This window comes from Pleurodeles waltl, chromosome 5, assembly GCF_031143425.1.
Source record: "Pleurodeles waltl isolate 20211129_DDA chromosome 5, aPleWal1.hap1.20221129, whole genome shotgun sequence".
NCBI classification, from domain to species: domain Eukaryota; kingdom Metazoa; phylum Chordata; class Amphibia; order Caudata; family Salamandridae; genus Pleurodeles; species Pleurodeles waltl.
In genome coordinates this window covers 1,347,818,024-1,347,842,465 of record NC_090444.1, presented here as the reverse complement: position 1 = coordinate 1,347,842,465, position 24,442 = coordinate 1,347,818,024, and the positions used below count along the sequence as shown (strand labels likewise).

The 24,442-nt window shown below is 44.5% G+C and overlaps 1 protein-coding gene across 1 annotated transcript in view; it reads right to left on the bottom strand.

Moving 5' to 3' along the window:
* Positions 1-1,066: 1,066 nt before the first annotated feature.
* ME1 (malic enzyme 1) overlaps positions 1,067-24,442 on the bottom strand; it is a 1,525,515-nt gene continuing 1,502,139 nt past the window's right edge. The window contains exon 14 of the mRNA XM_069235609.1: positions 1,067-1,419. Within this exon, the coding sequence (XP_069091710.1) occupies positions 1,252-1,419 (168 nt within the window). The 3' untranslated portion in view covers positions 1,067-1,251. The remainder of the gene's footprint in view (positions 1,420-24,442) is intronic.

Sequence of the window (24,442 nt, the reverse complement as noted above, 5' to 3'; positions counted from 1 at the left end):
CGTTAGACGCGTCTAGCGCCAAAGTATGAGGAATGAGCGTCATTTTTTTGCGTGAACGCCTTCCTTGCGTTAATGAGATGCAAGGTAGGCGTTCCCGTCTAAAAAAATGACTGCGACGCAAATGCGTCGTATTTATACTCCCGGGCAAAAATCACGCCCGGGAGTGGGCGGGGCAAAAAACCCCGCATTTGCGCCTCTTTTTAACGCCTGGGTCAGGGCAGGCGTTAAGGGACCTGTGGGCTCAAAATGAGCCCACAGCTGCCCTCCCATGCCCCCAGGGACCCCTCCTGCCACCCTTGCCCACCCCAGGAGGACACCCAAGGATGGAGGGACCCATCCCAGGGACATTCAGGTAAGTTCAGGTAAGTATAATTTTGTTTTTTTTTAATATTTTTTTTTGGCATAGGGGGGCCTGATTTGTGCCCCTCTACATGCCACAATGCCCAATGACCATGCCCAGGGGACATAAGTCCCCTGGGCATGGCCATTGGGCAAGGGGGCATGACTCCTGTCTTTACTAAGACAGGAGTCATGTAAATGGCGTCTGGGCGTCGTTAAAAATGGCGCAAATCGGGTGGAGGCGATTTTTTTGCCTCAACCTGACTTGCCCCATTTTAAGACGCCCTAACGCCATTTTCCCCAACGCCGGCGTTGCCTGGTGTACGTGTTTTTTTTCCACGCACACCAGGCAGCGCCGGTCTGCTAGCGCCGGCTAACGCCATTCAATAAATACGGCGCCCGCATGGCGCTTCAGAATGGCGTTAGCAGGTGCTAAACTTTTTGACGCTAAACTGCGATAGCGCAGTTTAGCGTCAAAAAGTATAAATACGGGCCGCAGTCTCTTATTGTGCTACGGTATATTTTGGAATCACTCGAACTCGGTCCCACGTCAGAGCTATTTCTTCATGTAAAATGCAATTGAAAGTAAAAATAAAAATAAAAAAAACTCAAAAATAAATAAAAGGAGTGATATTGCCCTTTGCAGTTCAGTGGTGATTTGCAGCACTTCTGATGAAAATAAGCTTCCATAACACTCATCCAAGTTTAAAACAAGAAGCTTCAATAGTATTGCTTAGATAACTTTTATTTTAGCACGAACACAAATTGTAATAATTCTAATTCCAATGTGCAATATTCCAGTCTTGACTATAAAACGCAGGATATCATTGTGAAAGACAGCAGTTTAGTTGGGGGATTTGTAATAGGTTCAATGTATAATTGTGCCATATCCCACTGTTGTTTACTTTTTATTTAAAGCTTTCCCATCTGTATTGTCATGGCGTCACGCGGCCAAACATAGGAGTCGACCACGAACGTGTCATAATCGCTGTTGTAAATCTTGGAGCGGATGAACGCCTCCTTGTCTTTGGGTTCAGGGTAGACGGACGCTGTGTTATTTTCATAGGCATGCTCCACAATCTGCAATTACAAAGAACATGGCAGTGTTACGGTTCCTTTCATAAGCGCAGTGCCTTCTGAAAACTGTGGCATAACAGAACTTGTGTACATGCACCAATAAAGAATCCACTCCAGCACAAAGATAGATAAGTGCTATTCGGGCCCTGCTGTTTTACTTTTTCAATATGAAAACACGGAATATGTGCTATAAGACATTCGGGCCCGTATTTATACTTTTTGACGCTAAACTGCGCTAACGCAGTTTAGCGTCAAAAAGTTTAGCGCCGGCTAACGCCATTCTGAAGCGCCATGCGGGCGCCGTATTTATTGAATGGCGTTAGCCGGCGCTAGCAGACCGGCGCTGCCTGGTGTGCGTGGAAAAAAACCACGTACACCAGGCAGCGCCGGCGTAGGGAAAAATGGCATTAGGGCGTCTTAAACTGGGGCAAGTCAGGTTGAGGCAAAAAAATCGCCTCCACCCGATTTGCGCCATTTTTAACGACGCCCAGACGCCATTTACATGACTCCTGTCTTAGTAAAGACAGGAGTCATGCCCCCTTGCCCAATGGCCATGCCCAGGGGACTTCTGTCCCCTGGGCATGGTCATTGGGCATTGTGGCATGTAGGGGGGCACAAATCAGGCCCCCCTATGCCAAAAAAAAAAAATATATATATATATATATATATATATATATATACTTACCTGAACTTACCTGAATGTCCCTGGGATGGGTCCCTCCATCCTTGGGTGTCCTCCTGGGGTGGGCAAGGGTGGCAGGGGGGGTCCCTGGGGGCATGGGAGGGCAACTGTGGGCTCATTTTGAGCCCACAGGTCCCTTAACGCCTGCCCTGACCCAGGCGTTAAAAAGAGGCGCAAATGCGGAGTTTTTTGCCCGGCCCACTCCCGGGCGTGATTTTTGCCCGGGAGTATAAATACGACGCATTTGCGTCACAGTCATTATTTTAGACGGGAACGCCTACCTTGCATCTCATTAACGCAAGGAAGGCGTTCACGCAAAGAAATGACGCTCTTTCCTCATACTTTGGCGCTAGACGCGTCTAACGCCAAAGTATAAATATGGCGTTAGTTTTACGCCGATTTGCGTTGAAAAAAACGACGCAAATTTGGCGCAAACGGAGTATAAATATGCCCCTCGCTTTCTTCATGATGCATTTTTTTGACCACCTTACTGTGACATTTTAGATAAGAATATTATGGACCATTTCTTTTGTCAAATACACATTTTCATTTGTACCTACCATTGACATTTTCAGTATGGTATTTTTCATTGCAAATCTTCCCTTTCCCTTCCTGACACCTAGGCATCATCATTTTATTCATAGTGATGGAGGTTGTTTGCGTACCTTTGCCTCCACCATTACAATGGACTCTTCCCAAATCCTCCTGTCCTATTGTCCGCTTTCTCCCAACTACCATCCGATGTTTCACATCTTCTTTGTAGTCTTTCAACAGAGGAGATCATTCCTCAGTCCCATTCATTCTCATCAGTGCTTTGGCGGCTATATAAGAAGTTAATGGCAAATGTTCCTTTGGGTAACGACATACAGAAGTCTCATTTCAACCCAGAGTGGTATCCTTCGGGGTGATAACTCTCCCTATTATCCTATCTTTTGCAGTTTCTCTCGCCCTAGAATTATTGGGAAGGCAAACTCCAGATCTGGTAATTTGGGGCTCGAAATCATTGAACCGACACTGGCTGTGCCTGGTCTACACCTGCGCTATAAAGACAACATGAGGAGAGCAGCAAAAACACTCCCCTCCCCCACTCATGGGTGTCGATCCACCAAAATACCAGGGGGCATATTTATACTCTGTTTGCGCCGGAATTGTGTTGTTTTTTTTGACGCAATTCCGGCGCAAAACTAACTCCATATTTATACTTTGGCGTTAGACGCGTCTAGCGGCAAAGTCCATGGAGTTTGCGTCATTTTTTAGCGTGGACACCTACTTTGCGTTAATGACATGCAAGGTAGGCGTTCCCGTCTAAAAAATTGATTCCGAGGCATGTGCGCCGTATTTACACTCCCGGGCAAAATTCACGCCCGGGAGTGGGCGGGTCAAAAAAAATGACGTACGGCCGCTTTTGCGCCGTTTTTTAGCGCCTGGAAAAGGCAGGCGTTAAGGGACCTGTGGGCTCTGAAGGAGCCCAGAGGTGCCCCCCCATGACCCCAGGGACACCCCCTGTCACCCTTGCCCACCCCAGGAGGACACCCAAGGCTGGAGGGACCCATCCCAGGGACATTAAGGTAAGTTCAGGTAAGTATTTTTTTTTGGGTGGCATAGGGGGGCCTGATTTGTGCCCCCCTACATGCCACTATGCCCAATGACCATGCCCAGGGGACAGAAGTCCCCTGGGCATGGCCATTGGGCAAGGGGGCATGACTCCTGTGTTTGCTAAGACAGGAGTCATTTCTATGGGGGTTGGGAGTCGAAAAAAATGGCGCAAATCGGGTTGAGGCGAAAAATTTGCCTCAGCCTGACTTGCCCCATTTTTTGACGCCCAAGCTCCATATCCCCCTATGCCGGCGCTGCCTGGTGTACGTCGTTTTTTTCCACGCACACCAGCCAGCGCCGGCGGCTAACGCCGGCTAACGTCATTGATTAAATACGGCTCCCGCATGGCGTTTCAGAATGGCGTTAGCCGGCGCTAATTTTTTTGACGCAAAACTGCGTTAGCGCAGTTTTGCGTCAAAAAGTATAAATATGGCCCCAGGTGTAGCGAAAGTGCAATCACATATCCTTTGATCTTAATGACACAGGAAGTGACATCATATGAGCCTTGACCCAAAGTAGTTCCAGAAAAAGTCACATGACCCTAACGTAACATGCTCTCTTACACTCCCTTACACTCATTCTTATTCATTCTTACTCCCTCACTTGTATTCACTCTTAGGGGCATATTTATAGTCCCCCAGAGCCACCTTACGCCACATTAACTTCATTACTTTTGACATCAATGTGGCCGTATTTACAGAGCGGAGCAATGCATGTATTGCGCCACTCTGTAACCCTTTGCGCTACATTATGCCTGTGCAAGGCAAAATGTATGCAAAGGGGGCTTTCCCCGTTAGGGGGCCCACAATAACTGTGCAAGGAAATCCATGAGATTTCCTTGTGCCATTTATTACAGCACTTTTAACGCCTGCTAAAGAGCAGGCATTAAAGGGGGCTTCCATTCTTTAGAATGGGCCCCTATGTACTCTACAGGAGTAGCGCCACCAGTTTGGTGCTACTCCTGCAGAGTACATCAATAGCGTCACACTGATTGATGCTATTGCCCCCCTACCCTGCGCCATGCTGCGCCGTATTTTAAATACGGCGCACACATAGTGGCGGTAGGGGGATACTAAGGGGCGCAGGGAAAGTGGCGTTGCACTTGGTGCAGTGCCACTTTCCATAAATCTGGCCCTTAATCTTATTCATATTCACAGACACTTTCTGAAATCAGGCCTAATGCTAACGTCTGTGATGCAAACCCAGCGCTAAGTGTTAAGGTGGCATTTATTATTCAACTCTGATCCTGATCCGTGTTAGATAGCATCCCTAAGTTACGCAAAAGTGCACTATGCACTGCTTTGTGGTATTTTGAATCAAGTTGATGTTCCATGAGTGTTGCATGGGCGTTCCAGTGCAACTACTCATGGGTTTAGACCCAAATCCCTATCTACAGACATTGGTAGGAAATTGCTGCAAAATCTTATGACTCCTCAAGGCAGGAATAATGAAGAGAAATGTTTTACTTTCACCTTGTTTTCCAAACTTTGCATGTGTCCTGCATGTACAGCATGCACACAAAGTGGGAAAGTCTTAAAGTGTAGTTTTTGTACAGGAAGATGCCTCTCCCAGTTGAAAACCGATGTGTCAGAGAACACACTTGCAGTGTGGCGCAAGAGTGCAGGTTATGGCTTGTGACTGCCAAAGGGCACCAGCGCACAGGGAAAGAAACAATTCACCATATCTTAGGAGCTGTGGTGTATTTTTCTGTCTCCCTTTATTGCACCGCAGCGCAGCATCTTTGGTGCAGCGTTGCTTTAGATCAAAGTATAGTAAATGCATCTCAGTCTCACTCACTATCTGTCACTGACTCACTCACTTTCACTCACATATAAATGCTTACACATACAGAAATGCTCAAACAGACACACTCTTATCCCACATAATCACACACTCTCTCACCTGGAAGCATGCACACAACATACATTTAAAAACATTTTTACTTAACAGTTCAAGATAAGGGTGCTCCATTTTTATTACACTTTAAGTGAATAGTAAAAAATTATTCACTATTAGAACAAAGAAAACATTCTCAAAATAAGTCATGAGGCTGAGAGCCTGTGTTGTGAGCGCCGCTATTGCCACGTCTGAGGCTAGGAGTAGCAAAGTCAGTGCCAGGGGTCGGAAGAAGCAACCCAGCAGCCCCTAAATGATGTCCATGCCCGCTAGCACACATTTACCACTTGCTTCCAGTCCGTGATAGAAGCATGTGAATTTGGATCAGTCATTTTTTCTTTGCAGGGGGAAAAGTATGCAGAACTAGACTTAGCATTTCTGAGTCTGTCTTTTATTCCTCATTCAAGGGGCGATAACTTTTCAGTCTCCAGATATAGGTGATGGGTATTACGAGACAGAATCGGAGAATCAGCCAAACTCATCATGAGGCCCTAACTAAGGATGTGGCTGACTTTCAAAAGTCAACAATACACACTATTAAGGGAAAACATACAAACCTCTGCTTGTCTGCATAAAAAAAAAACAGGTTAAAACTGATGACTGTTTTTAATTAGATATGATATTTACACTCCACACAACTGTGTAATGTATTAAATTAAAGTTGCTTCAATTGTATGTTACATCTTGGAAAAAGACAATCACACTTTCAGTGATTTCATGAATTTTATATGGGAGCCAGTTCCCTTGCTATATTCCAAACAAAAACCTCAGAGCCTGATGTAAATAGTCATTTTTCGGTTGCAGAACCTATGGTTCACAAATCACAGGTTTTGCCACCACAAAATGACTATTTGTCATCTACTAAACCCGTTTTTCATTTTTGCAACAGATTACTGAGTCGCAGAATGGGTTTCGAAAACCATACCAAATCACAATTTGCAAGAGGTGTGTTTAGGGTGTGGCTTCCATAATTTTGTTAAGGGATGTATCAATCATATACAACCGTAATCTGGTCGCAAACACTGAAAAGTTACCAACTCCTTAGTTGGTAACACATTAGCAAAAGAGAAGAGGTTCTTTTGGGACACATTAGCCTTTGTGAATGTAAACAGAAAAATTGTTGTGGAGTAGGCAGTTGACCAAGGGACCACTTTCAATTCTCAGACAAACTTAAACGAATATAAAGCTTCCTTTTTAACTGCAGTTCCATCTCCTTCAAAGAAAAAGGGCTGCACTTGAATCTTAATTTTTTTTAATGTGATCACAGAAATGATGTTCATCTGACCCCAGCATGCCACCATGCCTGTGGCAGCATCCAATTGTAGTTAGTTGCAATTCACAACCTACCTCATGAATATCCATTAAGTTGATCAGATTGTGACCCACTATGATTCAATAAAATTTGAACCGAGCTATTAGTACATAGGTTGGTTTCCAAAAGTCTTTTCCACTCACAATTTGGGGCCACCTTTTGAACTGTAAATTTCACACATAAGGTCCAAAGTTTGAAAATGTCAAACGGAACTCTCCAAAAAATGGATGATACATTAATAAAATGGTGTGCCCAGATTAGTTGACAACAGATTCTAGAGATCTCCTTCATTAGGCTATAGACTGCACAAATTGTCATCACCCATTTTTCATAGTGCCCACTCCACTTGAGCAAACCTCCAGGATCAGATTAACAACCAAAAGCAATCCTAGCATGTATTTCATAACTGTAGCCCCACATTGTACCAACTCAGTAAACGAAAAAAACGAGCACAAATTTCAAGAAGGGGTTTAGTGGTTCTTGTACAAGAAAATTTTTATGAAAAAGTGTACCGAATTCTGCAATTTATAGGACAGTGTTTCCAATATATTGGATAAAAATCCATAGGTTTTACATCTAGCACTGAAGGCAAACCAATTGATGACACCGTATTCAACTTGATCTGTCACTACAACGTATCATATTAAATGAGAGTTTTCAATAAATGTACTGAGGAGCATATTTAAGAGCCCTAGTGCCATTCTAATACCACATTACCGTAATTCTTTCACACTAATGTGGAGTTAGAAGGCCAAAAATGATGCGCCATATTTACAAAGTTGCGCAATGCATGCATTGCACCGCTTTTTAACCCTTTGTGCTACATTATGTCTGCGTCAGGCATAATGTATGCAAAGGGGGCGTTCTCCCATTAAGGGGCCCAAAATATGGTGCAAAATAAATCGAAGAGATTTCTTTACGTCATTTTTTTCAGCACTTTTAATGCCTGCTCAAAGCCACAGTGGGCCTCTGGTTACTTTGTAGGATTAGTGTCAACATTTTTTATGCTAATCCTGCAAAGCGCCGGACTAGCATCAAACATTCTGATGGTAGTCCCCTAACTACCACCAGGGTGCGGCATATTTTAAATTCAGGGCACACATGGTGGCGTTAGGGGACACTAAGGGGTGCAAGATAAGTGGCACTGTACGGTGTGCAGCGACACTTTTCTTAAATATGCTCCTGAGCGTTTTAAAGAAGGGGGCGTGAATTGTGATCAAGTGGTTACACCAAATTCGCTGCGAAAAAATGGGGCATATCATTTATTTTTTTAAAATATATATTAATTCATCATCATTGCATAATTTTCTTTGACAGTTTTGCACTTTGGATGTTTTGGGGGATATGACACAGTTACTTTGTGACTGCAAATGACAGATCCTGATTGCACAATCAGGACATGCGCACCAATATTTCTACCAATACACGTTTTAACAAGATATTATCTGACAGTTAAAGCTGGTTTTCTGAATTTATACTTTGGAGTTTAGAGGTAGAAACACACGTTCCCATAGAAGGAGCTGGGATGCCCTTTGGAATTTGGTGAACATCAACAAAGTTGTAGCTTTGTATGCAGAGCCACTGGTATTGTGAAATTTTGCAGTTGCAGTATTTTCTACATAATCATGGATTTGCTGTATTTGCCACATAATGCAGCATCTGCTGCGTCATTTGCAGAACACCAAAAATACTTTGGGCCATATTTATACTTTTTGACGCACAACTGCGCCAACGCCATTCCAAAGCGCCATGCGGGCGCCTTATTTATTGAATGACGTTAGCCGGCGCAGCTGACTGGTGTTAGTCAAAAAAAATGACTCACACCAGGCAGCGCCGGCGTAGGGGAAAATGGAGCTTGGGCGTCAAAAAATGGGGCAAGTCAGGTCTGAGGCAAAATTTTGGCCTCAACCCGATTTGCGCCATTTGTTTTGACTCCCAACCCCCATTGAAATGACTCCTGTCTTAGCACAGACAGGAGTCATGCCCCCTTGCCCAATGGCCATGCCCAGGGGACTTATGTCCCCTGGGCATGGTCATTGGGCATAGTGGCATGTAGGGGGGCACAAATCAGGCCCCCCTATGCCACAAAAAAAAATAAAAAAATACTTACCTGAACTTACCTTAAGTTCCCTGGGATGGGTCCCTCCATCCTTGGGCGTCCTCCTGGGGTGGGCAAGGGTGGCAGGGGGTGTCCCTGGGGGCATGGGAGGGCACCTCTGGGCTCCTTCCGAGCCCACAGGTCCCTTAACGCCTGCCCTGACCAGGCGTTAAAAAATGACGCAAAAGCGGCTGGACGTCATTTTTTAAGGCCCGCCCACTCCCGTGCGTCATTTGTGCACGGAGTTTAAATAAGGCGCACATGCCTTGGAGTCATTTTTTAGAAGGGAACGCCTACCTTGCATATCATTAACGCAAGGTAGGTGTCCACGCTAAAAAATTACGCAAACTCCAAGATCTTTGGCGCTAGACGGGTCTAATGCCAAAGTATAAATATGGAGTTAGCTTTGCGTAAAAAAAAACGACGCAAATCCGGCGCGAACAGAGTATAAATATGCCCCTTTGTTTCTATCTTAAACAGAGCAAACATACTAAACAGCCTGAATGATGTACATGAGTTCAGCCTGCTTGAAGCTAAGCTGGCTATAGAACCCATGGGAGGGAAAGAATGTTTCAGGATTGTAGATCACTGGTGATTAATAACCTGCACCCCTTTTATGAACTGAAAAGGAAAAAGGCGAATGGGGTAGGAAAGCTGGAGGACGTTAAGTGGGTTGAAATCAAATTGGCATCTAGGAGGCTTGCAGTGTTGATAAACCTAAGGCTGGTGCAATCTAAATATCTACACCAAGTTTAAGCACCCCCTCTGAGAGACTGGGCGTAATGACTGATGGCAAAGGCAGGAATTTTCCCCAGGTGTAAGGTGTAAGTGGTCATGTTGATGCACATGGTCTGGGATTGTCCAGTCACACAGCCCTAGTGCATTCAAATTCACAAGACACTGGATGAAGTGTTCTTTCAGCCCATTGACCTGAACCCCAAACTAATATTACTGGGTTTGAAGGAGGACTGGGGGGAGGCCGTAGGGCATCTAGGACATTAGTGGGGATGTGCTTACTGCTTGCACAACATGATATAGCTCGACAGTGGGGATCTTCGGTGGCCATCCCGTATCTGAATGGCTCAGTGGGATGGATGTACACACAGGCTGGGGATGTAGTATATGGCAGTAGCGGGTGCCCTCAGAAACCCATGAAAATCTGGAGTCAATACAGTGGACGACACTTGTTGGAAGGAGCCAGGATCTGCAGTATGTGAATAAAGGGGGTAGGTTTTTGCTTCAACAGGGTAATTTCAATGTACTCTATCCACAAATGTGCTATGTGCTTGGGCAGGTTGATGTCGGGATGTTCGTTCTTTATTTTCTCAATATATGTTGATAATCTGCCTTTTCTTGCCACATACTTTGGTATCCATGGCCATGTATTTACTATGGTCCTGTTTGTAGGTATTCACCAATTTGCCAAAGGTTTTTCATACTCAATTTGAACAATATTGTGGAGAGAAAAAGAAAAATAATTTAGGGTGTACTTTAATTCTAAACCGGTTTAGTGAATTCAAATATGCATACAACATTTATGATTTTCATCCTCTTGAGCGCAGAGATCTAGGGATTTGTGTGAACCTTGAAAAAGTTGTGCACAGATGTAAACTTTTCTACTCATTTTTTTTATTGAAAAACAGTTAGCAGAACATATATGGCATTAATAAACCCCGATATATGTCTTAATTCTACACTGCCATGACCCCAAATATGTTTTTCTTAACCGGGCATTATTTTGCAAGTCTGCTCTTTACTTGCAGCTGTAAAAAAACGGAGAAATTACTGCAACTCTTGTTCGATCTAGCACATGGAATAATAAGTTACTTACGTGTAAGTTCTATAGCACCGATATCTTTCATAGATTCACACGCTTGAAAGGCCTGTACAAACTATCACTTAACCAGACAACCTCAAAGAACTGAACTTCAACCAGTGTTACCAGCGCCTTAAATGACACTTCTGCCAAAAGGCCAAAAGGCCAACACATCTCAGGATTTGTAGCACAAGTGTGGAAAGAAGTTAGTGAGGTGAGCCTCATGCGGTGCAGAGAGTGAGCTGCAAAGATACCAACGCTGAGGAACTGTACTTAGAGTAAGCAGCTTGGTTATTCACCAGCATCGGCCCTTTGATAGCTTCACAAACTTGAGTCAGAGTACTAAGCAATATGTAAGCATTAACTGAACAATTTGAAGTTTATGTGCATTGCATATATGAGGGAGAAGAGTCTCCTACTGAAACAGATGATGTAGAATGGCTTGTCGAATTGCAGACTATCTCTACATTTCTAGAACAAGGCTGTAATGTTCAAAGAAAGTTTATCCGTGTCACTTCGCTACATTTGTCTGATACAGGAACTCCGGAATAAAGAGCTACAGTTCTGCCGTGTTTCTAGGTCAAGGCACTGTTTCAGATGAACTAAAGTGGCAAAAATGTATTAGTTTTCCGGACATCTTCGCATGTCAAGAGAAAATCCCTTTTTGCAGCACGCATTGGGTTCTGAAAGAGTGTCTTTGGTATGCCTGGTTGATTGAGATGCAAATCTGAGGACCTTGGATATGAATCTTGGACTGGTGCGAAGTGCCACCTTCTTATTACAAAATTACAGAAATGGACCCTGAATTATCAAGGCCTGCATTTTGCTTTCCACCCAGGCAGATGTTAAAGCTACAGAACAGCTACCATACACAATAGAAAATCAAGGGCATATTTACAATATTTTGGTGCAGGGCAGCGCCAGAAGGCTTCTTGCTGCGCTGCCCTGCGTCAAAAGAAATGGGCAGGAGTGTGCCGTATCTATGAGATACGGCGCAATCCTATCCTCTTCCACTGCGCTGGAGCAAAACTGGCTGCCATGCGCCAATGCAGGCATCCTTTCACCATGGTGCAAGATTGTCTGCGATGTAGGAATTCATGTTTTTGTTCAGGAAGGGAGACCTTTCTGCACAAAAACAACCAATGGAGGCATTTTCCTTTTCTATAGAAAGAGGAAAAAATGAGGAGAAATAAAGTTATTTCTCCTTGTTTACGCCTTCCCTGGAGAGGTGAAGGCTTTTGACACCTTCCCAGGTTTACAAATCCTTCTAAATCTGGGAATGTGTCACAATCCACGCATGTTGCACGGGAAAACCCACTGCAATGCCCATGGAATGTCTCTTTGACGCAGAGTAAGGCTACGCAGTGACTTGTTCTGTTGCCTCACTCCATATGTATAAGGTCACGAAAAACCACACAAAGGCCCGTATTTATACTTTTTAAGCGCCGCGTTTGCATAATTTTTTTACGCAAAAGCGGCACAAACTTGCAAAATTAAATTGTATTTTGTAAGTTTGCGCCGCTTTTGCGTCAAAAAGCAGTGCAAATGTGGCGCTAAAAAAGTATAAATACGGGCCAAAGTGCTTTGCGTGGCATTGCAGATATGGGTCTGCAGCCTGCGCCGCTGGTGCATCAAAAAGAGTGATGCCCTGGCAGCACAAGCCACTTGTAAATATGCTGCAGAATCTCTTTCATTTAGCCTAGTAAGTTTTGTTTGTTGAACATTATTCCCTGGACTTATGAGGAAAATAGAGGAATCCCTTGTTTCGCAGGGCTTTGAGGCTCGTTTCTAGGGCTCCGGTTTAGGTTTTGCCTGCACAGCGCTTGCACTGAAAAAAAATCTTAAAAGGGGCTTAGATCCCACCTATTACTTACCTTTACTTACCATTAGTTGCCTCCCAATTTACTGTTGTTGTTTCCTAAAGGGCAGTGGCTCCTCCTGGTCCTAACTTCCTCCTGGGCTTCGAGTCTTTGTCTATGCAATGGAGCATGGACCACGTACTGCTTTCTGTGGCCAGTGTTATTCCACTGGTCTCAGGTGCTCTTTTTTTTAATTTTCCAAATGCACTCTTAGAGTGCATGTGCCTGCCATCTTTCTTCTTCACACCAGCCCTCCACTATTGGTTTTAACCAACCCCACTGTGGTTTTTAATCCACATCCACCCTGGTCCTGCTCTCCTGTTTCTAACTCAGCCTCCGTTTCCTTGTTTCTAAAACCCCCTGCACTCCTCCCACTTTACCCACTTTGCCTTTTTCTTCTTGTTTTCTATAAAACAGTCACACTCGTGTATATTTGTGTTTAGCACATCTCGCCCACCATCAACACACGCAGTATATTCAGCCTGCCAGACAAATAAACCATATATTTCTCAATTTAAAGAGGAAGTGTGTAAAAGCAATTCGTAACCGGGTGAAGAAACAGGCAATTATAGCAGTAAAACAGCACAGTGGAAATTAAACCGAACCATGACTCTGTAGGTGCCTGGCTGGGCTGCAGTTCATGTACAACCTTGGGGATAAACTGGTCCGTAGCTTCACTTAATCTTGATTCACTCATAAGAGGCAGCAATTATTTACCCCATGTTTTATTTACATAGGTGCTATGTAAAGCGCAGATTGTTATCTTATAACTTCGGAGCGCTAGCACATAGAAAAGAGCACTGACTGCCTTTTATAACTTTAGAGCACTATCACATACAAAAATGAAAAATAACATATTATCTAATCCCGTAAAACTTTAAGAATCTTTATATTCATGTTGTTGAACTCAATGGGTTAGTATAGATACTGTAGAAAACTGCCTTTAACTTGATAATTGCAAATTCCATGATTTTTCTCATTATATGGGTAATAAATCAGTGAATTGGAACTTCAGTTATCAGCGCATTTCGTTGACAACCCCCAACACCTTGCCCTACTTTTGTCATGTTGCACAGCAGCGCGGGCTGCCGTGCATCATGGCCTAAAGCAAAACATAAAAAGGCTGTATGACGTGGTTAATGCTGGCTGCGTCATAGTGATTTTATTTTTTTTCTTTAAGCCATATTGCACAGCACTGACAAAACCAATAGAAGTTGCATAAGTGAAACCTATTGGCTTTGCCAATGCTTGTTTATAATTGAAAGAATTTCAGACTGTAGTAAAGATGTTGCTGCACCATCTTTTTTGGTGGGCATTACAGTAGTCTTTGAACAAATTACAACATGTAGCCGAAATTGATAATGAACACTACCCATTTGTACTGTGTTATGGAACCCCTAATATGGAAGCAGTGCAAACCCCTACCACCAACAGGACTGTGTTTCTTAGGAATTGCTCAGAGTTTGATGACAATAGCAGTGGGTGTCCTGCAATAAGGATTATGAATTGCCTTTCACTGTTGCTTTTTGTTTTTACTGAGAGGACCCTAGGTGGTGCTGGCTGGAGGGTACTATTGACATCTCTTGACGTATGATGTTGTGGTTGGTATTGTTGAGGGTAGTAAGCTCGTTGAAAGAATGACAGAGACCTGCGTCTCAATCCTCACAACAGCGTTGACCAACAGTATTGTAAAACACCAGAGAGTGTGCTGTCTCAATGTCTGCCTCAGTTGAGTGTAAAGTCACATTCATGTGCCATCCAAGCAGGGCTTCTCTACTGAAAGGCATATCTAATATGCGGTTCTAAATTTTATGACAAAAAGAAGTATACTTTAACCAGCCTTGGGTTCTGAATACTGAACCTTTTCCATTTGGTACAATCCTCTCATTGCTACATCCATGGATGCCTCTACAATTGCTGCCAATGCTCTCTGTGAAAAGGTGGGTTGTTGGTTGACTATGGTGTTAATCCTGGTCAAGCAAGTTTGGGTGTGACCCTGCAGAAAGGGCCAGGTCCAACATTTACTTTCCCCCTTGTAGCATAGCTTTTGCCTCTTCCTACTTGTCTAAAGAATTAACTCAAAAACCTGGCAAATTCAGATTGCATTTGTCTATCCTAACGGCTGATTATTGCCAATGTGCACACCGCCTTAACAGATGTTGCAGCCAGTGTAGAAACCACCTAGCTAAAAGTATACATTTTTCTATCATCACAATGCGGAAGACTGATACAGGGTGGAATTATGGGAACTCTGCTGTCCTGTCTACATCACCTTGGAGTCAGTCTTGGGATTTTCTGTAAAGCAGGTCATGGTGTTCCCAGGAGCAAAGTATTTTTTGTCCAGACATGGGACCATGACTGGGATAGAGGCTGGAGCTTGCATGATTTAATCTACCATCTTTCCATTATAATCATTAATTGGAAAGGAATGTCTTCCTTGCAGGCTTTTTTTTATTATATAGAAAGAAGTCTGTTTTTGGTACTGTGACAGAGAGATCAAAACATCTGGTGACTAAGAATGCCTTTCCATTAAAGAGAGAAAGTATTGAATAACATCTGGGGTGAGCCTGAATGAGATGGACATGGGTTTCCCATACTTGGGACAACCTAGTCATCCCACTCATCAGGAGTGTCTGTCAAAGATCATATTATAATCTATTTTGTGATTATGTATAAAACACTTATTTTCCTATATCAATTGTTATGCAGTCTTCCAGGAACTCTCTCAGATATCAGACCTTTTCCCTGATAGTCTCTAACTTATAGTTAATATTAGGAGTACAAAAAGCTTCACTAAATGTTTCAGCAAGTGTGAATAGCTTCAGGCTAATAACAAAAAGCCTAGACTGTGTTTCAAACGTCACAGGCTAATCACAGAACAGAACTCTTGAATATCACAACTATGGAATTTAAACTGCAATAAGAAATATGAACTCACATTCAGACAGAAATAAAGAATGACTTCTTTAGTTTTAAAAACAGCAAAAGAGTGAAATCAGCTAGATGGAAATCTCAGGCTGTTTGCGCCGGAATTGCGTCGTTTTTTTTTTTACGCAATTCCGACGCAAAACTAACTCCATATTTATACTTTGGCGTTAGACGCGTCTAGCGCCAAAGTCCATGGAGTTTGCGTCATTTTTTAGCGTGGACACCTACTTTGCGTTAATGATATGCAAGGTAGGCGTTCCCGTCTAAAAAATTGACTCCGAGGCATGTGCGCCGTATTTACACTCCCGGGCAAAATTCACGCCCGGGAGTGGGCGGGTCAAAAAAAATGACGTCCAGCCGCTTTTGCGCCTTTTTTAGCGCCTGGACAAGGCAGGCGTTAAGGGACCTGTGGGCTCGGAAGGAGCCCAGAGGTGCCCTCCCAAGCCCCCAGGGACACCCCCTGCCACCCTTGCCCACCCCAGGAGGACACCCAAGGCTGGAGGGACCCATCCCAGGGACATTAAGGTAAGTTCAGGTAAGTTTTATTTTTTTGTGGCATAGGGGGGCCTGATTTGTGCCCCCCTACATGCCACTATGCCCAATGACCATGCCCAGGGGACATAAGTCCCCTGGGCATGGCCATTGGGCAAGGGGGCATGACTCCTGTCTTTGCTAAGACAGGAGTCATTTCAATGGGGGTTGGGAGTCGGAAAAAATGGCGCAAATCGGGTTGAGGCGAAAAATTTGCCTCAGCCTGACTTGCCCCATTTTTTGGCGCCCAAGCTCCATATCCCCCTACGCCGGCGCTGCCTGGTGTACGTCGTTTTTTTTCACGCACACCAGGCAGCGCCGGCGGCTAACGCCGGCTAACGCCATTGAATAAATACGGTGCCCGCATGGTGCTTCAGAATGGCGTTAGCCGGCCCTAATTTTTTTGACGCAAAACTGCGTTAGCGCAGTTTTGCGTCAAAAAGTATAAATATGGCCCCAAGTCTCTTTAAAACACGCTGGGGCATATTTAAGAGCCTCTAGCGCCACCAGAGTGTCACTTTTCGAGACGCTCAGGTGGTACTAAGCACTGCTCCATATTTACAAGGAAGTGTAACACCACTTTTTTGTGGCGTTACACCTTGTTGTAAATATTGGCCACTCTGACGCAGTTTTCTGTGTCAGAGGGGTGTGCAATGCATGTTGCAGTGGGCGTTCCACCGCAACACTATAGGAAAGTAGCCACTTTCTAGCATGGTTACACCCACTTTTTGGCCTGTTTGTCAGTGTGTTTGACTGTGTTCACTGGGATCCTGCTAACCAAGACCTCAGTGATTATGCTCTCTCCTTTAAACTTGGTTACTGGAACCTTTTTCGCCTCATATTTGGCATACTGGTGCCCCCATGTAAGTTCCTAGTATATGGTACCTAGGTACCCAGGGCACTGGGGCTCCAGGGGATCCCTATGGGCTGCAGCAGGTATTCTGCCACCCATAGGGTGCCCATGCAAAGGGTTCTGCTGGCCTGCCATTGCAGCCTGCGCGAAACGGGTGCATGCACCCTTTTTCAACACAGGTCACTTTACCAGGTCACTGTAAGTCACCCCTATGGTAGGCATCTCAGCCTAGAGGGCAGGGTGCACGTACCTTTGTGTGAGGGCATCCCTGCACTAGCAGAGGTGCTCCCACAAACTCCAGATCCATTTTCCTGGACTTTGTGAGTGCGGAGACACCATTTTCCATGTGTACTGGACAGAGGTCACTACCTATGTCCAGCTACATACTGGTAACTCCAAACCTGGGCATGTCTGGTATTAAACATGTTAGACTCATACCGCAATACTGTTGCAAGTATTGGAAGTATGATTACATGCACTTTGGGGGCCCCTTAGAGGACCCGCAGCATTATTACCACCAGTCTTACAGGGGTTTCCCGGGCAGCCCAGCTGCTGCCACCCCTCAGACAGGTTTCTGGACTCCTGCTGCTTGATCTGATCAAGACCAGGAGGGCAGAACAAAGGATTACCTTTGGGAGAGGGAGGTAACACCCTCTTCCTTCAGAAATAGGTGTGACTGGCTTGGGAGGGGTAGCCTCCCCAAGCCACTGGTATGCTTTGAAGGGAACATTTGGTGCCCTCCATGCATAAATCAGTCCACAGTGGTCCCCAGTCCCTGTTCTGGTGTGAAACTGGACAATGGAGAGGGGACTGACCACTCCCCTGTCCATCACCCCCCCAGGGATAGTGCTCAGACCTCATCCAGGGGGTCCCTGAGTTCTGCCATCTTGTTTCCAAGGTTGGCAGGGAACTCTGGGAGCATCTGAGTGGCCAGGCCAGGCAGGTGATGTCAGAGCCCCCTCCTGATAGGTGCTTACCTGGTTAGGTGACCAATCCCCCTTTCAGCGTTATTTAGGGACTCTCTCTTGGGTGGGTCCTCGGATTCAGCTTGCAAGATTCCAGCAGGATTTCTCTGCAACCTCCACTTCAACTTCTGGCCACTGGAACAGCGACTGGACCCTCCAGGAATTAAAAAACACAGCTACAATGAAGAAGACTCTTCTGCAACATTGTTTCAACGTCTCCTGCCAGCTTTGCAACATTTCCCCGGTTGCGCATCCTCAGAAGACTGAAACTCTTCAGCCTGCACAAGAAGAAGAAGGAATCTCTCTTTGAGTGAAGGAGTCACTACCCTGCAACTGCAGGCACCTACAGTAAGCGACGACCGACTGCGTGGATCTCCCCTCATCTTGAGCTGCGTGGATCCTGCCTCATGGGTGGTAGTACAAAGCAGTTTTTTTGGTCCTCTCTGCCAGCTGTCCAACTTTGGTGAAGGTAAGCCCTTGCCTTCCCACTCAGGACAGTACCCCTTGCAGCACGCCTTTTACAGCTGCCAAGGTTTGTTTGCATTTCCTTAAAGGGATCTTCAGGCTACGTATAGCTCCATCTACCAGCACTCCTGCCTGCAAAGCACAGCCTCCTGGGTGGTTGTCCGGTGGCGTGGGACCCTCTTTTGTAGTGCTGGGTGGGCTTCTTCTGCGACTCCTGTGTCCCCGTCCTGTGGGACTCCTGCGGCTTCTGCCTCTGCTCCTGTGGACACTGTGATGCTGAGGGTCCTCTCCGACTCCCCCTCTTGGGTTGGGCCCTCCTGGGCCTTGCTGGTCCCTTGCAGCACCACTTTTCCACTAACCACACGTTTGCCTTTGCCAAGGCTTGTTGGAATTCCTGCACTGAAACCCATCTGCAATCTTCACTCCAACGTGGGACATCATCTGCATCATTCAGGAACTCCTCTCTGGCTCCAGGCTTGCAGTGCTGACCTGTTATTCATCACCGTCGACAGCTGGGTGGGTAGTAGCTCCTACTCCTCCTGGACTCCTCTGTGACTCTTGGACTTGGTCCCCTTTCTCCACAGGTCTTTCTTCAGGAATCCACTGCTGGTTTTCTTGTAGTCTTGTCTAGGTATCTTCTTTTCTTCCTTTTCCCCCTTTTGGGTGGTTTGGGAGAAAATCCAGTGATTTACTCCTGCATTCCTGGTCGTTAGGGGGGTAGGTTACTGTGTTACATACCTTTGTGGTTTTCTGTTACTCCCAGCTCAACTCTACACATTCTACCTACCTAGGTTGGGCTCCTGTATTCACATTCCAATTTTTTAGTATATGGTTTGTGCTCCCCCTAGGCTCACTATTGGTTATTGCTATTTGAACTGTTTTCTAACCTTTTCTATGCCTATTTCTGATTACTAGTGTATATAGTTAGTGTATTACTTACCTCCTATTGGAGGATTACCATTCTAGTATTTTGTGGCGATTTGTTCCAAAAATAAAGTACCTTTACTTTTGTACAACTGAGTGTTTTCATTCATGTGTGTAAGTGATGTGTCACTGCAGTGGTATTGCATGAACTTTGCATGTCGCCTAGATAAGCCTTGGTTGCTCATCCACAGCTACCTCTAGAGATCCTGGCTTCTAGACACTGCCTACACTTCACTAAGAGGGGATACCTGGACCTGTTATAAGGTGTAAGTACCTTGGGTACCCACCACACACCAGGCCAGCTTCCATAAACACTCATTGCTTATGATGCTGCCTCAGATTTAGAAGTTGTCATAAACCGGAGGCAGCGCCAAAAACTAATGCCACTCCGGGGGTGGCCTTAGCATGGCAAAAAAAGGAGCAATGCTTTTATTCCTTCTCAATTTTTGCTTTTTCTATGTGTGCGGCATTCTACAGCGCACGTAGAAGGAGCAAAATGCCATGGACTATTATTTACATGGAGGAAAGGACCCCTTCTGGCACATATACAATCATTCAAAATGACGCTTTGGTACTTCTGTGTGTGCTGCATTTTGCAGCACACAAAGTGCCAAATCACCATTATAGATTGTTTATGTGCACAAAGGGACACCTTCCTGCACATAAACAATCTATCCCCTCAATGCAGATACCCTTGCACTATGGTGCAAGGATGCCTCGTTGGCGCTAGGCTTCTTAATTCAGCACTAGCACAGGGGGAAACGTAGGGGTGTGCTGTATTCCTGTAGATACGGCGCACCTATGCATTTCTAAAGTGGGGCAGTGTGGCGCTGCTATTTTTGGCGCAGACCCGCACTGTGCCACTTTAACATAAATCTGGGCCTCTGTGAGCATTAATCAGCTTCTCCACAGTCCACATCCATTTACAATGTTCCTCATTTGCATGAATACTCCATAGTGAAGTTGGATTGCAATAGTTACAAATGAGCAAGGATAAGGCTTCATAATAATGTAACAAATAAAAATATAGAAAAAAAAACAGGATGAGCATGAGTTTTCCAAAGGATATTGAGGTGTGCTGGTTATGCGTAGGCGGTGCATAAGCACTAACACTGATGAGCGTGGCTGCTTATAGCTGGCGTAACGAACCCAGCAACATCGGATGAACACACCATGGAACAGAATCCTCTTGCTCTTAACCCTAGCAACAAGTTTACCATTCTGATCATCATTAATAAAGCAAGGCATTTTTAACCATGGGCACCTTCTTGCAAAATATTTGAAGTTCAAGTGCCCCGGAAATGGAAGAATGCAGCACAAAGATCACAACACATCACTCTCCATAAACAGTCTGCTGGCCAAGTGATGAGTCCTTGCAGAAAGGGGCACTAGAAGTGGAACGAGGATGCATGATATGAAACTGAATGAACTTTCCTCTACAACATCTATTTCCCCTTCTTAATCAGAAGTATCTGTGTGTGTCGGCATGGTGGAATTGTACCTATAATTTGAGCTACTCTTTGAAGTGTCCAGATTGGTTGAGGCTCAAGAGAAGGTGGTGGGGGTTGATGTGGCTAATTCTGTGCCAACCTGATTTAATAATCTTTCATTATGCGTTAAAGATCGGATATAAGGTCCACTGGTACCTGTAATATCGGTGTACTCTGTTATAAAAGTTCTAAAAAGTAATCCTCAAAATGATGGTCCTAATTTCAGTGGCTGTATGCTTACTGATATGTTTTGATCATCCAGATATTGATGGCAGATGTTATGATTATTCAAGTCAATTTGGCCATCTGGATCTGAGCCCCACCATCTTCAAACTGTTCTCCATTATCCAGGTCCTGACATTTTACTCAAAGCTGTGTTGAGCTCATAGCCAAGCCAGAAATATCCTCATCTTGGGAATGATCCGCTATCTCAGGAATTTTAGAATGTGGGAGGTCTGATGCTGTGCTTGAAGAGGCTTCTGAAGGTAGTAGGGTTGATGGTGCTGTTCCAAGGTATAAGATCCAAAGAAACCTCCTTCTGAGGTACTTTTGTCAATGGAGTTAAACCATCATTGAAATTGTTGATGAAGGTGCTGTCATAGGATGGGATGATTGTCCTCTATGGTACTGTAGTTGATATTGTCATGACTTAGGTGGTCACTGACAAGGAGGTCATTGATGATGGAGAAGTTGTCATCAATGACACCAGCTGACAGGTAGCCGACTGTAAAGTTGTAGGCAAATCAGCAGGCTAAGATTTTACTTTAGGCAGCAGTCCAGAATGTCATTTTACTGGCCTGTCCTTTTTGTCTGACATTTTTAAGGCCTTATGTGAGGGTTTCCTCAATGTAGAGAGTATGTCCTGAGTGGATGCTTGTGCTTTAGGAGCCTTACCTTGATCTAGGCAATATATTGGAGGATTTTTAAATGAAACAGAATGACGTAACTCATCCTTTGAAGACAGTGGGTCATTGCACCTGGCTCTCTTTGGAGCCACCTCAAATGATAACCTCAATTATTCATGAATTTTACACACAATTTCCTGCACATTGTTCAGGCTTTGGCCCAGTGATGAGGATTAAGGAAGTAAATCCATTCCGTTTGGGGAACTTCAATGCAGAACCTCTTTTTCCCACAAGATTTTGCAAGCCCTACAAAGGGCTTTCTTTTTCAGATTACTTTGTGCTGAAGTAGTGAATCTCACTCAAAAAGTAAGAGATTAGAAAGTCATTTTCTAGAAAAATTAAGAGCAAAGATCTGATGGTATTCCCTTTCTCTGAGTTGTTCAGTAAAATATATGAGATGTGATGGCCACTTGTGGGAGTGTTGTTCAGGGTGCTGTAAGCTGACTAGCTAAAGTTTAAGGGCTTCATTTACAAAGATTTGGCGCAGGGCAGCACCGTAAGTCTTTTTGCTGTGCTGCCGTACGCCAATTCGAAAGGGCAGAAAGGCACCATATCTCCGAGATATGGGGCATTCCTGTCCTTCCAGCTGGCGCAGAAATTGCTGCCTAGCGCAACTGCAGGAAACCCTTGCACTATGGTGCAAGTGAGTTTGCTTTATTGGCAGGCTTGTGTTTATGAAGGAAGGATTACCTTCCTGCAGAAACACAATTGCTGGATGCATTTTCCTCATTCTTTGTGCTGCAGAATGCAGCACACATAGAAAGAGGAAGAAACAAGGAGAAATTAAAATATTTCTCCTTGTTAAGCCTGCTTTGGGGAGGCATAAGGTTGTGCCACTGCCCCAGATTTACGTTATTTTGTAAATCTGGGGCAATGTCAAAATCCATGGGTGTTGCATGGAAACACCCACTGCAACAACATGGAATGCCTCTGTGATGCAGATTAAGGCAACGCAGAGAGTTGCGCTGCCTTGCCTAATTCCATATCTAGGAGGCTATGAAAAACCACACAGGGTGGCTTTGCATTGCCTCATATATAAGATTGAGGGTCCTGTGCCACCAGAGCATCTAAAAAAGTGATGCTCCGGCAGCTCAGGTCTCTTGTAAATGAGCCCCTAAGTCTTTCTTTTTAAGGATGTTTGGTTAGTAAAGTGGCAATGTATACAGGCTCTCGGGCCTTTATTAAGGCATACTGCTATTTTAAGATTACCCTGGACTTTTAGCGTGACAATGGGGAATGATTTGAGCATGTGAATCTATGAAAGATCTAATGCTGGAGAATTAATTGATAGAAATGAAAAGGTACTCAAATATAAAAAAAAAAATTGGACACCCCTAAAATCTTAAGGGCCTAAGGCACTATAATGTGAGTATGGCAACCATACAGTTTGCAATTTTGGGCACCAGTGAGGGTGGTGCAGCAAGTAAATCATTACATAAGGCTACTGTAAGTGGCTGAATTCATTCATCTAGTTTTAAAACATTTGGATAGTGCACTGCAGTGTTTCATACATTTCACTTGTGATGGGCGGATTATGAATGACAATGGAGAGGGGTCTCTCATTCTGCTCTAGTGACTGGTGGTGAATTGCAGGGGAAGCATGTGATCCCTTGAGAAAGGAGACAGTGAGCGAGACTGATTTGTGCTACTTTGCCACCAGGCCCAGTTGCATCACTGTACAGTTGATGTTAACAGATGAGAGGACTAAGATTCACATGATCAGCAAGCTGGCAACATCAAAAGTCATGCCATGCAATGGAAGCAACTATACATATGTCACTATTTTCTCTAGCATGCATGCTGCAAAATGTGCCCACAAATGCCTTTTTAGGTTGAGCATGCAAGCGCTCTGACATGTTGTAATCTATCTGTGGGCTTTTAACCACACCGACCGCACGCCCATCACTATCAATCGTTCATGGGGTTGCCTTTCAAAAATCCTTTGTTATCGTTGGTAAGTGCTTTACGTTTGTCCCTCATTGGGGCAGTTTTCTTACCACCTCGGCCATCTACCCCTTTAAATTGATAATTGCACGTTTGTCAATACGTTCAACTGTGAGCAAACTTTTTTCTTTTGAGTCTCTCCTTCGCGCTCACGCTCATGATGCCCGTGGCGCTTTGAATTGGCTCGCTTATGTCAACTGTTTTACTTTTCATTTTCAACTCATGTGGCAAGAAACGTCCAGTTAGGAATTTACAACACTAATAGCTCTACCCCGAGCAAACGCAAGACCCATTGTATTGCAAATGCTTGTTATTACGATTGGAGTTGTTTGCTTTGTGTGGATTCAGTTTGTGCTTGGCACTATTTCTGCATTCTTAAACCACGTGGGGCTCACATCAACTGTCCGTAGTGTCACTTTGCGATCATTCACTTTTCACTGCTTCTACACTACAGCCATCTTTTATGCATATCCTTATCGCTTAATGCTAACCTGAACCCAATATTATTTACCCTATTTTTTTGTTTATGCGCTTCTTTATTTTGCCTCTTCTTCGCTAGACCTATACCAAACACATCTTTTTTCCTATTTATTTATCTCAATGATCAAATATTCGAACTCCCTGTTAGCAAACCCTCCTTTTCTGGGTTTCACCCTGAGCTTGCTGTTTTGCTGCACTTCCTTCTCTCACTGAGGGGCATATTTATACTCCGTTTGCGCCGAATTTGCGTCGTTTTTTTCGACGCAAATTCGACGCAAAACT